The sequence below is a fragment of the Cyprinus carpio genome, chromosome A22 (assembly GCF_018340385.1).
Source record: "Cyprinus carpio isolate SPL01 chromosome A22, ASM1834038v1, whole genome shotgun sequence".
Taxonomy (NCBI): Eukaryota; Metazoa; Chordata; class Actinopteri; order Cypriniformes; family Cyprinidae; genus Cyprinus; species Cyprinus carpio.
The window spans coordinates 9,637,751-9,654,309 of NC_056593.1; the positions used below are offsets into that span (position 1 = coordinate 9,637,751).

General features: G+C 35.7%; 1 protein-coding gene across 6 annotated transcripts in view; it reads right to left on the bottom strand.

Annotated features, from left to right (window-relative positions):
- The window catches only part of pip5k1ca (phosphatidylinositol-4-phosphate 5-kinase, type I, gamma a), a 29,115-nt gene extending 13,220 nt beyond the window's left edge, over positions 1–15,895 (bottom strand). For 3 of the 6 annotated variants that reach the window (XM_042711812.1, XM_042711814.1, XM_042711813.1), the window contains exons 1-6: positions 15,587–15,894; positions 2,491–2,522; positions 2,294–2,380; positions 1,412–1,542; positions 1,218–1,335; positions 969–1,121 (exon numbers count right to left, since the gene is read on the bottom strand). In XM_042711812.1, the coding sequence (XP_042567746.1) occupies positions 969–1,121; positions 1,218–1,335; positions 1,412–1,542; positions 2,294–2,380; positions 2,491–2,522; positions 15,587–15,683 (618 nt within the window). In that variant the 5' untranslated portion in view covers positions 15,684–15,894. Of the gene's footprint in view, positions 1–968; positions 1,122–1,217; positions 1,336–1,411; positions 1,543–2,293; positions 2,381–2,490; positions 2,523–15,586 lie in introns of all 6 variants that reach the window. The other 3 variants (XR_006153153.1, XM_042711811.1, XM_042711815.1) reach the window with 2 other exon arrangements.
- Between the last annotated feature and the right edge of the window lie 664 nt (positions 15,896–16,559).

Here is a 16,559-nt window from a genome sequence, read left to right on the forward strand (position 1 = left end):
TCAAATTCTGTCTGATACCAGTAAACCGATAATTATTTTCACGCACTGGCCAATAATCAATAATTTCTTAAATACATTTCTTTCAATTTTTGAATAAAACGTTTAATAAATTCTAATATCGGTCATTAACTGATTTGGTACTGTTATACTGTTTCTCAAAAAGTAACAAAATAACAACATAACTTATGCATTTACTGTGAAATTACTGTAGCTCAGAAATATAAATAGTAGAGGTCTGTATCAGTAATTACAAAAAATACTGGCCATGCAGATAATCAGCCAATATTTGGCCATAAATATTAGTTTACCATTGTGTCAGTTCTGAAGTACATTAAATATAGTGTAAAATAAGTGTTTTAGCAATTTTATCTATGCTATATATTGTTTTATATACTTAAACTATTATATCCTGCAGCATTTATTACCCTGCTCTCTAGATAGGTATCGGATGTTGAAAATACACATTAGCTTCAAATATGAAACAAAAATAAAAGTTTGGCCATTAATTATTTTAATGTTCTGGCCAACAGCCGATAATTTATTGTCTGAATTAATAAAAAATAAAACACTAAATATTTGCTTCAAATACTGCCTGATAAATACTAATATCAGTCAAAAACCAATATGGTCCAATATATAATATCTCAAAAAGTAACAAAATAACATAAACTGCATATTTAAAGCGAAATAAAAAAAGCATTTCACTATTATATATACAACAGATAATCGAAATACATTCACCCATAAATATTAGTTCACCACTGTGTCAGTTGTAATATTTATTTAATATTGTCTAAAATAAGCATTTCACTTTTATATTGGTTAAATACCGTTACTATATTATGCAATACATATGTGATGCATAATATATATACCCCGCTCAATGTCCAATATCGGCATTGGACATTGAAAACCTATAATGGTTGACCACTAATATGAAATGCATCAGTCAAAGTACAGCAGCTCACCATGTAATATCCAGGAAGAAGCTTCTGCAAAAACTCTGCCTCCTTGTGCATGACTGTCTTAATGATGAACTCATCGTCCTTGGTGACGTAGAAGACTGAGCCACTGGCTCCTGGATTGGACAACTCGATCAGTGGTTCATTACAGAGCGAATACTAAAGACGAACACAAACAATGTCAATGAATTTCATGAGTCCTGACTTAATAGAAGCATTTATTATAAAATCCAGCCTTTAGCTTATATTTCTCACCAAATAGTCATCCGGCCGTATCCCGAAGAGCTCTCTGAAGTAACGGAAAGCGACAGGAGCGTAGGTTTTGAAACGGAAGTCTGGGAAATGATGGGCTGGTGTCAAGTTGCTCCCTTCACTGGAAGAGCAAAGAAAAGATCATTTATTGCATGTGAAATTCCACATCCACCCTCAACCTCAGAAAGACAGCGCACCTGGGGAAGAAAATGCTCTCCACCACATAGAAATCCTGCATGAGGACGTCCCGCTCAGGCTTGGAGCTCAAGTTGCCAACCGTGTAGCCAATCCCTAGCTGAATGGCCCCCTTGAGTGCTGAAGATGTGGTCTAAAGAGAATATGGAGGATGTGAGCCACATAAATACTAACCCTAAACCCAGAGATTTATCTTCTGCATTTACTGTTTTGATGTCACCTAGTGCCACGTTTCTGCTGAGCTTATAGCAATATTACAATTCTGGTCGATACAGATAAACCAATGAATAATTTGTATATTTTTATTACACATACAGTTATTTTCTATATATTATGTCCGTTAACTGATGAATGGTCAATATTACAATTCAACACTATTTTGTAATGTTAAATCAGAATGTAAAAAGAGAGAAAACTGGCACGTACTGTACAATTAAATATACAATATCAACCGATATAAAACTTAAAAAAATAAAAATGCAAATATTTTAGATTTTTTCAAATAACAAAATTGTGAGAAAAAAAAAAAAAACTAATATCAGCTGATACGGTACCGATATATTGTCCATCCCTAGAAGTAACTAAAATAATCTAATTGGAATCAATATTGAATCTAGACAAAATTGTAGAAACTGATTCATTTTAGGTTAACGTTAGATTATAGCAAAGTTAATCTAAATATAAAAAGAGAGAAAATGAGCATGCACAATTAAATATACAATACGTACCAATATAAAACATTAAAAAATTACACAAAAAAATATCAGAAGTAGAATATTGGCTGATATGGTTCCAGAATTTTGTGCATCCTTAGAAGTAACTAAAATTATCTGAATGGAATCAAATCTAGAAAAAGTTGCTGAAATTGAATAGGCGCAATGCACCTTTTTATATGTGGTTTCTCCAGAAGCATCCACACCTCTGTGTCCGATCTTCTTCCCATGGGCCGGCTGGCCTGACGATGAAGGCATCTGGTGTAAAGAATGAAAATATGAGACACCACCAAACTGCAATCCCTGCATAAACAGGTTCACTTGCAGTCTAACAATAGAGATTCTTGATATGTGGTAAAGGAACCTACCTCTGTTATAAAAGCCTTTTTCGATGTAGAATCTAGGAAAGGAAAAGAACAGTGAATATTCACAACAATATCTGAATAAAAGTATCAGATAATATCATTTGCAAAATGAAACCACCGACAGTCAGCCCTAAAAATTTGAAACCAAATCAGAGTTGTATGATATATGAGCAGAGCCTACGATTACTTAAGACATATTCATCTGAAATTATGTCAACGGGTCAGATTGCATCAGCCGACTTTATTATTCAGCTTCCACTTATATTCCATCGCCGCCCCTCAAGCAGCAGCAGCAGCTGTCAACAGTGACTGGGACATTTGTTGACAAAGATGGTTTGATAAAAAAAACACCATGTGAAGATGACGGCTGGATTCCTTGAGCTGTGCTTCTCTCCCCACAGTCATCCCAGATGCATCCGCACATGCTCCCATTCAGCCGTGTTTCCATGGCATCCCAATCAAGGTCAACAAGCTTTCCCAGACACTGCATATGCATGTGGCATCAACAGACACATGCTGCTCTAAATAGGGCACTGGCCGCTAGACAGAGCAGCTCATAGCCATGCAGTGAGAAAACAACAGCAAAACTAAGTAGACGGGAACAGAGAAGAAGACATTCTGAGAAATGTGCCAGTTGTTCTTTTCCTTTACTCCAATACGTGGCTCACGAGCTACCAGTAGCCTGATTGGAGGTAGCTCTCCAAGATATACTTTTCATCCAATCAGAGTGAGCTAATATAGAGAGATGTCCCACCCCCTCTAATCCAAATGAATTATGTTTTGACATACCGACCATGAGGTTATTTTAATTATCCTATTTCATATTTTAATTATCGTTAAACCAATATTTGATGGATATTAATGTTCAGGGTTAAGCAAAGTCAATAAGAGTCTCAAGCAGGTGCATTGAGAGGGTTTAGTTTTGGGTGAAAACATGAAATAAGACAGTTGAAAGAAATTATATGAAAGAATGTATGATTGAATTAAATGTATGAATGTATAACAGGGAACCGACTATCCTCAGAAAAGTTTCAATGGCATTTGCTTTTCAACTTCCAACTTCGTAACAAAGTAGTGTTTATAAGCACAGCGCTGCTTTGTTTACAGAGGTTACCAGGGAAACAGCTCTATTTCTGCTTTTACTTAAGTGCCACCTGCTGTCAGACAGTGGACTTACATTTTCATTCAGACTGCCAGCCTTTTTTTGTTGAAACCAATGCGAAAATCTGACCTAAATTTTTGTTGTAAATCTTAACTGGTCAATGGAAAATAGCCTCGCTTATTATCTGAAGTGTTGAGATTTTTAGAATGCATGTTAGCTAATGTAGAACTGTTTATGGAGCAAATAAAATACAATTCATCATTCTGACTCATCCTTTTAAATAAAAAAAAACTATTTAAAGGTTGAAATGTGAGGTTTATCATTTTATACATATTATAATTTTATAACATGTTGTACATGTCAGAATGTTATGAATATTTTTGTTAGTTTAAAATCTGGTTATCGTTTTTAATGTTTTTATTTTAATGTTTATGCAAACAAAAAGTGCATAGTCCTGCTAAATTTATTTGTTGGTTTTTGACAAAAAACTTGGTGAAATGATTTCAGTGTATCAGTATTTTTTACATTTCGTTCACATTTTAACAATACCGTGTATAACAGTTTAGACTGATAAGTTATTTAAAAGATTTAAGTATTATATAACATGGGTAGCTCTCAGCTAGTTTCATTTTTAAAAAGTAGCTCTCAAAAGACAAAAGATTGTAGACCCCTTATTTATCTTGACCACATTAGTTTGTGATTGTGAACGAATCATTCTTTTGAGTCAGATCTTCTAAGAATCATTTGAAATAATTCAGAAAATCTGAATGATTCATTCACAAACCAAAATTAATCAGTTCTTAGTGACTTAATGATCCAGCCGCAACAATCAGTAGCTAAGTGGAGGGGAACATCAAAACATCTGCCCTAACTTAGTTTGTGATTGTGAACAAATCATTTGTTTTGTCAAGAATCAGATCTTCAATGAATCATTTGAAATGGTTCAAAAAATTAGAACAATTTGTTCACAAATCAGAATGAATCAGTTCAATAATCCGTTTGCAATGATTAGCAGCTAACTGGAGGGGAAAATCTTAACATCTGTCCAAAACACATTAGTTTGTTAAATGTAAACAAATCATTATTTTGAGTCAGATCTTCACTGAATCAGTCTCTGACTTAATGACTCTGATCTAGTCACTACAATTAGTTATTAATTGCAGGGGGAAACCTTAACATCTGCAATAAGGATATTAGTTTGTGATTGTGAACAAATAATTTGTTTGAGTCAGATCTTTGATCTGTTCACAAATTAGACTCAATCAGTTCTTGTCTCACTGACTCAATAATACAGTTGCAATGATTACCAGGTAGGGGAAGATTCTGAGTGAATAACAGTTTTTTATGGGTGAACTACACCTTTAGGCTGGTAACTGTGTTTTGGAACCTGGTACCTGGTTTCCAGCTGGTCAACCATCTGGCCCACAAGCTGGTAGACCAGCTAAGATGGCATAACCAGCTGTAGACTGGTTTGCTGCTAGTCAAAGATTTTCTACAAGTTATCAGCAGCACTAATGCTTGGACTAGCAAATGTCCAGCTATAAATTCATTACCAGCTGGATTCTCCACCAGCAAGCAATCATTTTTGGTAAATTTGTTGTAACATTAGAGCTGTAGTCAAGTCCAGCTTTGTCGAGTCCAAGTCAAGTCCAAGTCCAAATGTTTCGAGTCCAAGTCAAGACCGAGTCCAAATGAGAGAAAAAAAAAGGATCCTCTTCAAGACCACATACTTAACTAATGTATGTGATGCGAGCGACAGCATATTTCCTATTCTAAGAAAATAATGTAATGTAATGTAATGATCAAAAAGCATGTGCGAAGTAACAACTCTGTAGGACAGGGGTCTCCAAATTAGATCCTGGAGGGCCAGTGCCCTGCAGAGTTTAGCTCCAACTGGCCTTAACACTATCTGGATGTTTCTAGTGTGTCTAGTAAGAGCTTGATTAGTTGGTTCAAGTGTGTTTAATCAGGGTTGGAGCTAAACCCTAAAGGACACCAGCCCTCTAGGTCCGAGTTTGGAGCTGTAGGGTCAAATTATTTTTATGTACTTTATTTACATTTTATTCACTTTATAATGCTGCTGTTGCCGACATTATGTCTGTGGTCAAAAATTAAAATGACTGATGCCTTGGCGCAGCGCACACACACAAAGCTCGGGATATGACACATGCGTGCAGTTAAGGCTAGAAGGGATATGTTTGGCTCTACTGGGCAAGCGTACATAAATCTAGCGAAATTTTTGTCATACTGTACGAGGGCTTGTCGGAAACAATCGACTACTCGAGCATGTATTAACCATAATGAATACAAAGAGTTTGCAAGTGCGTGAATTTTAGGATTACAATATAGCTGTTACTTTCTATGACCTTATCTATGTTGCATGTAAAAACAAAATATGTAATGTAATGTAATAATTAGGGGTGTGCCTAAAGCCTAATACCTTATTCGGAATGGCATGGAAAATGGCTTCAAAAACGAATAACGGACGAGGAATAATTCGGCTGAAGCTGGCACAGTCTGGTGTTTGCTAGATAACAGCTGAGTCATGTGATCAGCGCAATATTATACACAGACCTCTAAAGTCATGAGTGTGAAGTGAATGAATGAAAACTTTATGAGTGAAAAAAGCGCAAATCAAACACCGCATTAGTGTTTCCTCACCGTGCATCTCTCAGAAATCAGAGCTTGACAGGAGTAATATCACCTAAAATAATACATCATACATGTTATATTATTTGTATATATTTAAAAGGCAATGATTTAAACCTTAGGCTACGATATGAAACGAATGAATGAAACAAGCACAGCGCGCTCACAATCAAACAGCCACGTGCGCTTCTCAGTCTCTCAAAAACCAAACCAGTTCTCTCTAAAGAGTAGGCTAATAATCAGCGTAGATACGGATACATTTTCTACTTGTCGTACATGTTTGCATCTTTATCTTTTGCTGGTTTGCGCGGCACACGCACATTTGTTTAGTGAAGTTCACTAAACATTAAGACTCGCTTAAAGAGTTCTGCGTAATGAAAATGTGCGCATTGAATGGAATCAGTCGTGTTCAAATGATCACTAACCATTTTTCATGGCATCTCTCTGCTTGCATGATAAATATTATTTTAAAAATTAATAGTTATTTTAGTTTAACACGACATACTTGTTCAGTGATAACTATGGAAAAAAAAGATAAAAAGTCATAACGGTCTTGTCAAGTACTGTACGACGTTGTATCCGAATGCAGATACGAAAAATGTTGTGATTGTTACAGATACAAATACTGGCTGTTACATGAAAATTTAAATATGTTTTGCAAATTTACATATGGAATTGTTGCATAAGGCTATAAATTAATAAGCGTTTATTGATAAAAAAAAAAATATATTTAATGTGTTTTCATTTACAATAGCATGAACCACGAGTAGTCGAGTAACTTAAGTATTTTTTAAATAAAAAATCAACTAGTAGAAATCAGTACTCTTGCAACCCCTATACTGTACAACATTAATAAGTATTTCATTATTGGTAAGTTTAAGGCTATGTAGACGTAAATAAAACACAATCTAACAGGTAGAAAATTAAATTAGAAACATCTAAACTTTTCAGAACGCAGCATGTGCGCCGCTGGTCATGCATCCTTTCCCGTAACAAAATTGAGTGGCGCAAGCATAGAGCGCAGGCTACAGAGTGCTTTGGAAAAAAGGAGAAAGTGGCACTTAAAGTGCCTCCTGCTGGCAGAGAATGAATTTGCACTTTCAGTAAACCTGCTGTTTTATATTTACATTATATACACATATATATATTGCCCCCAGGGAAAGTGCCGCCACACATAGAGTGTAAGTATGTGGGAAACACTGAGCTTATAACATCTCCAAGTGCTAATGAATTAACAAAACACTTCCTGAAATTGCTTTGAGTAGGTGTGATCACAGCACGCTCAAAATGGACTTGAAATTAAGAACTTGATGACAGAACATTCGAGTTGTCACTTGACACCTCAGGTTAACATTCATTATATGGGACTAAATTTACCAAAGACTTAACATAATTATGCTATTTGAGTAAAGGATATCATGTGGTATGACTGCAAAAATCTAAATACTGGAAGTAAAACCATGATAACATATGAACGACAGCTCATAATCTGGTAAAACAGAACTGTAAAAAGCAAACCAAAGGAAACAAGAGACTGTAAATCCACCAGTAAGGCACACAAAACCATTTTCATTGCTCACTTCTGATCTGAGAGATGAAAACAAAAACTGCAAAGTTCCTCTTGCGAATTTCATTCAAGTAACGAGCCATTCAACAGATTTATTCAAAGTTCATAGCTCTATCAGAAAACAATCCGTTTGTGTGGGAGTTAAGAGATCTGAGCAAATCTAGTTTAAACGAGTACAATTATTACAGTTATTGCTCATAACTTCTGGAAAACAAATAGAGACTGAACAAGGATAAAACTTTCTAGTGCGCAAGGTTTCTTGGCTGTATACATTCAGCGTTCATGTCAAAACTGAACTATACTTTGTTCTTTGCAATTTTCACCTGGTGGATGATAAAACTGATTTGCACATGTTATGAAATGGTGTAGATTTTGAAAGGCTATGCATTCGGCTATATGCAAATTCTTAGCATTTGCGTTGAAGCTGAAGTATAATTTGGGCTTTACAATTTTCACCTGGCGGACGATAAAACAAGTTTGCACACACTATTGAATGGAGTATAAATGAAATGCTATGCATACACATATGCTTTTTTAACACTGAAACTAAACATACAAAACAAAAGGCATAAGGATTTGGTCACAACCTGATTGGACAGCTTTTATGATGTAAATTTTGCGAACATGCCAGACATCCAAAACTTCTGTGTGCTGGGCGCTTGTTGTATGTGTGTAATATTGTGGGTTTTTTAAACAGCTCAAGGGATTTCTTCGTTGCAAGAGAAGTCAGTTCTGACAACTGTACTGACCAGTAATGGGGAACATAGCTTTTAAGAAAACCAAGTGAGCATTTTGCCCTTTTTAGGGTCTGATTTTGTGATATCATGTTTTGTTTTTGGCCCATGTCGAACCACACCAGAGTTTGTTTAGTCTCAGCCTCAGACTTTACATCCATGGACCATTGGCTGAATGTCTGATGCATATAGCACACAAAATTGGTAACACTTCGGGAGCTTCTAAGTTGTCATCTGATTGGTTGAATTCGACAGGATTTCCGGGAAAGACGAGTGTGTCATGTTCTTTAACATCCCACATGGAAACAAAGATGCCAAACCCTCTCATGGAAGAAGAAAGCCATCTTGTTTACAACTGTGACAATGAGCGCTTATCAGGATCAGCTTAACGCTGGATTTTCAAAAGTATGTGAAATATGTAAAGTTCACGGCATAAAATACGTCCAAGAGTTTTACACACCAGTCTGTTATTGTGGGGTCATTTCCATGCCCCAAACATAACACAGCATAAAACAAAACATGACTGGTTGCTTTACCTCTCAGTCATATGGCCTCTTGGCGGATTGTCCATTCAAAGCGGGTTGGATTCCCAGACCTTCTGCCATCAGTCTGAAGGTCTGTCAATGTGAGTCTAGAGTTTGTTTGGAAGCAGATCGAGACCATCCTTTTCAGGGATCTCCGTCCACTTGTTTGGTGTGCACCAGGGTTCAGATGTCTGCGTTCACATTTATTCAAATGAACCCCACTAACAGAGCAATCACAAATGAGTTCGTTTTAATCTAACCAAACCTGCCAAGTGTGAACATAAGAGAGATTTGGGCCAGAAAGAAACCATCAAGCAACCATACGGAAAACTGTAGAAACCATGCAACAATGTGCTAAAAACACATTGTCTTCATAAACAATGTTTGGATAGGATGCCTTGAACACAAATGTGTCAAAGGAGGACTCTGCGTTCTCTTTAGGAGACGCCCTACTCCCTCTGAGGTGCCGATGGGATTGAGTATCTCCCAGAACCCTAGTCTTGTCTGCAGACTGGCCTATAAAAAGCTCTGTCCTCTTCAGGGCATAAGCGAGGGGGGCAAGGAATACAGAGAGACACCATTATGCAATTCTTGCTTGTTAAGCTTGAAAACTCCCAGCAGTCGGAGCTGTTAGAATAACACGAGTTGAGGAAACAGGAGTGCAGACCTGCCCTGTTTTGCAAAGCGATATCAGCAAGCACAACACTATATGGCTTTGAGTATCGCCTAGGGTTTGATTATATATGCATCTCATGGGATGTTATTTGTATAAACAGAGAAAGCCAAGTCTGGATTTCACAGATGCTTTAATTGTGTTCATTTGACAATCATGAAGTGGGTGCTTTAGATGGTACATTTAGCGGTAATAGCCTCAAAATTGATTTATAATTCATTTACAGTAAAGATCTTTTGCTATCTCGGCCTTTATCGGTTCAGTGCTGTTCTTAATGAGCCATTTGAGATGGCCACTGAACAGAACAGTAACATATTTATCAGTCAGATGGGGAGAAATGAGAGCAATAACTGTATTACCATGTGAAATTTTATTATTATTATTATTACTCATATTTAAAGCTTTGAACAAATCTCTTACTGTAAGTGTAAAACTCTAATGTATCTACCTTTTTATTTTTAATGTTAGAGCTTTAACTTGAATGTGCAAGGCTTCTGATGTCAGTTGCTTCCAGTTAATTTAGCTGTAAAAAATCTGTCTAAAATGACACTTGGTGTTGCAAACTGGTATTTGTTATTATATTATTTTAATTTTTTTATCATAATCATAAACAGTGATTGGTAGCACATATTGTTTACTGCACTATGAATCTTTGGTTCACAAATCAGAATGAATCGGTTCATAACTCACTCGATGATCTGGTCGCAACGATTGGAATTTGTTATGATATTTTAATTTATTATCAGAACCATACACACCTTGGTAGTGCAAATAATGTTACTGTTTACTTTGTTATTATTCTATTTATTAGCTAATCTGAAGTCACGCACATTCACAAGAAACACTGAATAAAGTGGACTCAACTTTTCTAAACATTCAAGCATACAATTTTCGCAACAATAAAACAATATGAAGTAAACAAATAAATCACAAATTCTTATATTGAAGGAAGAACCCAAGCCATCTATGTATTTATGCGAGTTCTGGGATACTGCAAATTATTAAACTGAATGGAAACACTATGACGCCAATTAATATGCAACTAAATTTCAAAACAAGCTAATCTTGTTTGAGGTGAATTTTGGGGTAAGAAGACATGAACATAAACTACGTCAGAAACAAATTTACTTGCATGCGACTGAATGAAAAAGTGCTTTATTCATAAATTGCTCTACGATGTTCCAATTTTTTTTACATAAATTAAATTCGCAACTTGCGAAAATATTTGTCGCCCTAGTTACCTCCCAAAAGATCCTTAGCAACTACATAGTAATATCCTAGTAATGTGACAGTGAGTGTTGCACGAGGATGCATAATATATAACTATTTTATCGATTATCTGCTAATAATAGCGATTTTTTTCTAAATATATCAGTATCAGTAAATTTTGAATTTTTTAATTGTGCGTTAATTCCCCAATTTTGACATTTAGATTACCTTTGCCATCATCAAACACTCACTCACACAGTGAATCTTTAAAAACACTAATAAATGTACAAATTGTGTTCTGTTCTGCTGACATTTGCGTCATGTTCGGACATGAACACTGCTAAAGAACTCTTCGAAACCTGTGACTCACCAAAATTGAATCTAATTTTATGAACAGAAAAAAAAACAACAAGGGTGGATGAGTGCATCCAAACGTTACTCCAGGTGTGAAAATGACTCACAGACCACCGTGAGACACGTGTCATGTGATTGTGTGTTCAACAGTCAGCATGTTTTCCCACACAAATCTACACGGAAGACGCCGAGGAGCAAACCAACGAAAACGCCAGAGGAATTCAGGGAGTGAACTGTCCCTGTTTGGATGCAGTTTTAGTGATTAAAAAGTAAACGATGAGACAAGACAGTAAGTGACATTTACTACAAGCCAATTGTGTTGACATACGTCTTTGAAAAACAGAAACCACAATGCAGTTTGCAAAGCTTCCACGCATACGCAAAAGAACAAATATTGTCAACAATGAGCTGGAGAAATGTCAATCTCAAGTACATACTGAACACAGGCACTTTATGTATTGGATCACATTTTGTGCTCAATATGATTCATAGAGTGGGTTTACAAGTATGAGCTTACACTGATTATGTTTAAACATATGAATTATGTTTTACCCAAGAAAACTAACTTTTTTTGTCACTATCTTTCCTTCTCTGGTTTACAGATTAAGGGTGATTTTTGATGGTTATCAGCATATTGTGTATATGAATGCGATCATTGACACCTCACACACACATGATGTATTAACAGTAAAAAAAACACAAATGGGGAACTGAGGAGAAAATAGCAGTCGCTTAGAGGCAGAAACAAGAGTATATTTAACAGATACAGTGACTGTTATGGAAGTGAGAACCTGAAATTATCATCATTTAACCCAAGTATTTTTTTTTATATATCATTGGTAATCTAGTGGGGTTCCAAATTAAATTTAAACCATAAAATAAAGTTTCTTGGATTATCAGTTTTGGGTTTTAAATAAAAAAGGGCTTTACTGAAAGTCTTTATGTATAAAACATTACAAATGCATTTTATAATGTACATTGTAACATTGTATCTTTTTTATAAATAATTGTAACCAAAGTTAAAAGGCATTTGCAGATTCCTTCTCAGATCTGCAACTGGCAGTTTATTGTATGCTATAATGCATTATTCTTTCTAAAGGCGTAAGAATAAATATATAAGTATTATAATGTGCTATAACTGAGGTTGCAGTTATACATGAGATCATATAATGCATTATGAGGTCCATAATTAATGCATAAAAAATATTTTTATAATGCTTTATATATAAAGGCTTCAAGTAATGTGTTACCCATCAAGTGTATTATGTAAGTTAATAAGAAATATTTCAGATTCTGCACCACCACCAACAAAAAATCTGAACTCTTTCTATTTTTCTTAATTCTTATATATTATTTGTTATTATAAAAATGAATAAAGTAATGTTTGATCATTATTAACAATGATCAATTATTAAAATTAATAAAACAACATGTTTATTTATTATTATTTAATTATAAATGATTATATTAAATTAAAGCCAGGTTGTGAAGAGATACTCTTCATTAGAGGTCGACCGATATATCGGTCAGCTGATATATCGGGCCGATATTTGTCATTTTTTAATATATCGGCATCGGCCGATATCCGTGTTTAGTAGTGCCAATTTAAATTAAGGCACGTCGGCGGGCAGCCCCGTGTTATTGGTGCAGTGGAAAGTGGCATGTGATATGTGAAGGACCCCAAGCCAAAAGTTTTGGAAGATTCAACAATAGTCCTGGGAGATAAAGGTAGTCAGAGAATTTCACTCTGTAAATGAGGTGGAGAAGGTGGCAGCTCTCACAAACACTGCAGCGTGATTGAGGGCTACGTTACTCCGCCCCGCGCACAGACAGCACCGTGCTCGGAGAGACAGCTGTCCCGGAGCAGCACAGAACGGTGAATGACATTTGTTCGGAAGCATGGTTTGATGCAGACAATAGCCAGGTTTCCATCCAACTCATTTGCATTTAGGGATGTCAATATTTGATCATTTCCATGATCGATCGTCGTTTAAATTAACAATCAATGAATAAGCTTAATGCTGCAAAATGCGTCTGCAGCGGTATTATTATTATGTGCAAAAGCCACTCGGAAAAAAAAGCTTTCTCACCCGAATTAAAGTGGTTTTAGTCTGAATAAAATGCTAGTAGCAGGACTGTAAAATGAATATGTGATTATGATCATTTCATAAAATGAAGAGAGCGCGCCGTACGTTTGAGATCATTTTACTTAGTTGACTGTTTACCGTCAAGGAGACCGCTGAATGCGCCTCTTTAAATGGTTTCGTGGTGCTCGTTGTTGTATTTTAAAACGCAATTGAAATGTTTTCAAATGACACTATAGTATTAAAAATAAAATTATCCCAAACCTAACTGTGGCGCATGTGGCTGTGCTGCGCAGTCAGTGAACCGCTTTTTTCACATTAAACATTTTATGCAAGTATTAATGACCAGTACTTTATTTGATCCTGTTCTGCAAAATGTTCGATTTTGAATATTTGCATTCGGGTAGGCCTATTTGTTTAAAAAAAAAACCTACATTTACATTGCATTAAATCGTGACAGTGCATGCGTGCGTGCAGACGAGGACGAGCGCGCGCGGGTTTGGCTAGATGTATTTGAGGTAATTGCTCACGTCTCGTTCTGCACATATCCAAATGTTTCCATATTCGCAATGTATCTGAATGTTAAACTATAATATATTTTATTTTTTTAATGTAAACTAGACGGAAAAGATCATCCTCTTCACATGAGCAAAAATGTCCTTGGCATAACAGCAGAGGGGACCGGTATACTACGGTCTATTTAAACTGACCAGTGTAATCTTTTATATGTTTGGTTGACTGTACTTAATCTTAATAATGAACAGACTGCGATGTAAGTTTGAAGTTAGAATGCACTTTAGATGTTCTGTGTCATTTATACCAAACACAAATGTTGCTGGTTGCTAGTGTGTTTGCAGCACTACTATAATTTTTTTTAATATTTTATTTTTTATATTTTTCAGTTTAATTGAAAACTATAAAAAAAATTCTATATAAATTATCTAAAACTATAATTAAAATTACATACATACACAAACAAACTTGAAAAATACTGCTTGATAAATGCTCTAAAACTTTTATGTAAATGATTGACTTATATATATATATATATATTAATATATATATATATATATATATATATATATATATATATAGATCAATACAAAGACAGATAGATAGATAGATAGATATTACCTGTTTTATATATTTAATACTTGGTCAGTTTATTGATTTGTTTGGTTAACTTTGGATAAATTTTTTATTTTTACTACCGTGCAGTGCACAAAATTAAGATTCGAGAGATGGTTCAAGTCAGTGCTCAATAAATGATCATAAGTTTAGAAATGTTGTGCATCCACTTATTATTAGTGTGACATTTTAGCATGCAAATGAAGGGGAAAACTTCAAGATATCGGCCCTAAAAATCGGCAGCAGATATCGCCCATCGGCTGACCCTGACCTCTAAACATCGGCATCGGCTATAGAAAAACCCATATCTCTACTCTTCATTATATTATATTAAAGATATATTCAATTATTATAATGAATAAAATATCAAAATACAAAACAGAAGTAAAACAAACAACTGCAAAATATCAGCTAACCATAGTATTACGGTCATTGTATTACCCGCGGCACTTTATTTCTAAAAGTCATATTAATTTTATAATATTTTTTCAAAGACATAATGAGCAATAAACGGCTGGTGTTTGAATATTAAAAATCAACAAAGAGAACTTGCACCATACATGCATAATGTTAAAGTCCTATTTGACTGATCTAATAAATCCTAAAAACATTATTGTAATATGTCATCTAATCATTCTTCATATCATTCTTTATGCATTCAATTTTGTATATGCTAAACATTTGATGCCATTTATCCTAAACAAATGCTATCCATCCTTCACCCCATTTCTCACCTGAAACCCCCACACCCCATCTGTCACCAGTGTCCCTGCTATGCTGATGGCTAGCTAGCTGAATCTGGTTTTAACCTGGTTGTCACACCATCCAGCTGACAGCAAGGCCATAAAACTACATATCATAAATGCACACTGTCTCTGGCAGCACGTGAACCCTGATAATCTGATGCTTGTATGATAAATCACATGCATCAGTGTCTGTTCTCCATGCATAAATGCTAGTTTTGCTAGCTCTATGCATGTGACTCCCATCCACCTAGGAATCAAGCAGATGAGATTGCATGAGCAGAGGTCTTTCCTAACCCGTGTTTCAAATCAAACCCCAAGTTGCTAGTTACCAGAGTCCATGCCATCCGCTGTGCTCGCGTCCTCGGATAACGGGCTCCCATCCCCGGCCTCAGACAGGCTGGCCGCCCCTTCAGCCGCCGCTTCCATTCAGAATCCCGGGATGAATCCTCCGACCGAGAGCGCTGTCAACTGGTGATCGCGAATAATTCAAAACATACACCGCTGTCCTCTCAGTTTGTATGGGTGTGAATAGCTGCCAAAAACAAGGTGAGAGATTGAGGACTATCCCTTCGCGTCGTGGTCCTCCTCTCCTCTCTCTGAGCTGTCATGCACAGGATAGTGATGTTCGATTCGCGGATGAATCGTTCGTTTGAACAGATTGAATCGAACTGATTCGCTAGGAGACTCGCAAATCATTTTGCTGTTTGTTAGTCAGAAGAGGTTGTAACTCGCTACTAGGAATTAATTAAGAAGGAAATTAAGAGAGATATTCTGAAAGCGTCTTACACTATCTTCAGGATGGATTTATATGAGTTTTAGCGTAACTGCAACAAATGTGGTATTTAGGCGAAAGCTGTATTTTTGCATTGAACAAACAACACAGCTTTGACACAGCATCTAATTAAATTAAATCAGTGATAAACAGCGAGCTTTTTCTGTCATTAGGAAAACGAATACGGGGACTATCAAAACAATTGACCGTTTGAACCGGTTCATTGAACCGGAACGAATGAATCGATTCGTCAGGATGAAACGAACTTCCAAAAGGGAGCTGCTGAGTGTTTGGATGAGGCTGCTGCTGCTGCTCTCTGTTGGTGAATCTTCATTAATACACGTAGGAAAAAAGGCTTAACGCTCATATTATACACGATGTAATAAAAATATGTTAAATTATATAACATAATAAAATGATTAAAAAAATATTATCATGAGAATTCTTAATATTATTATATCAAAGCTGACTTTATAGTTTTCCAACCCTCAAACACTTGCTCACTGATATCAACAAAACACCAACACATG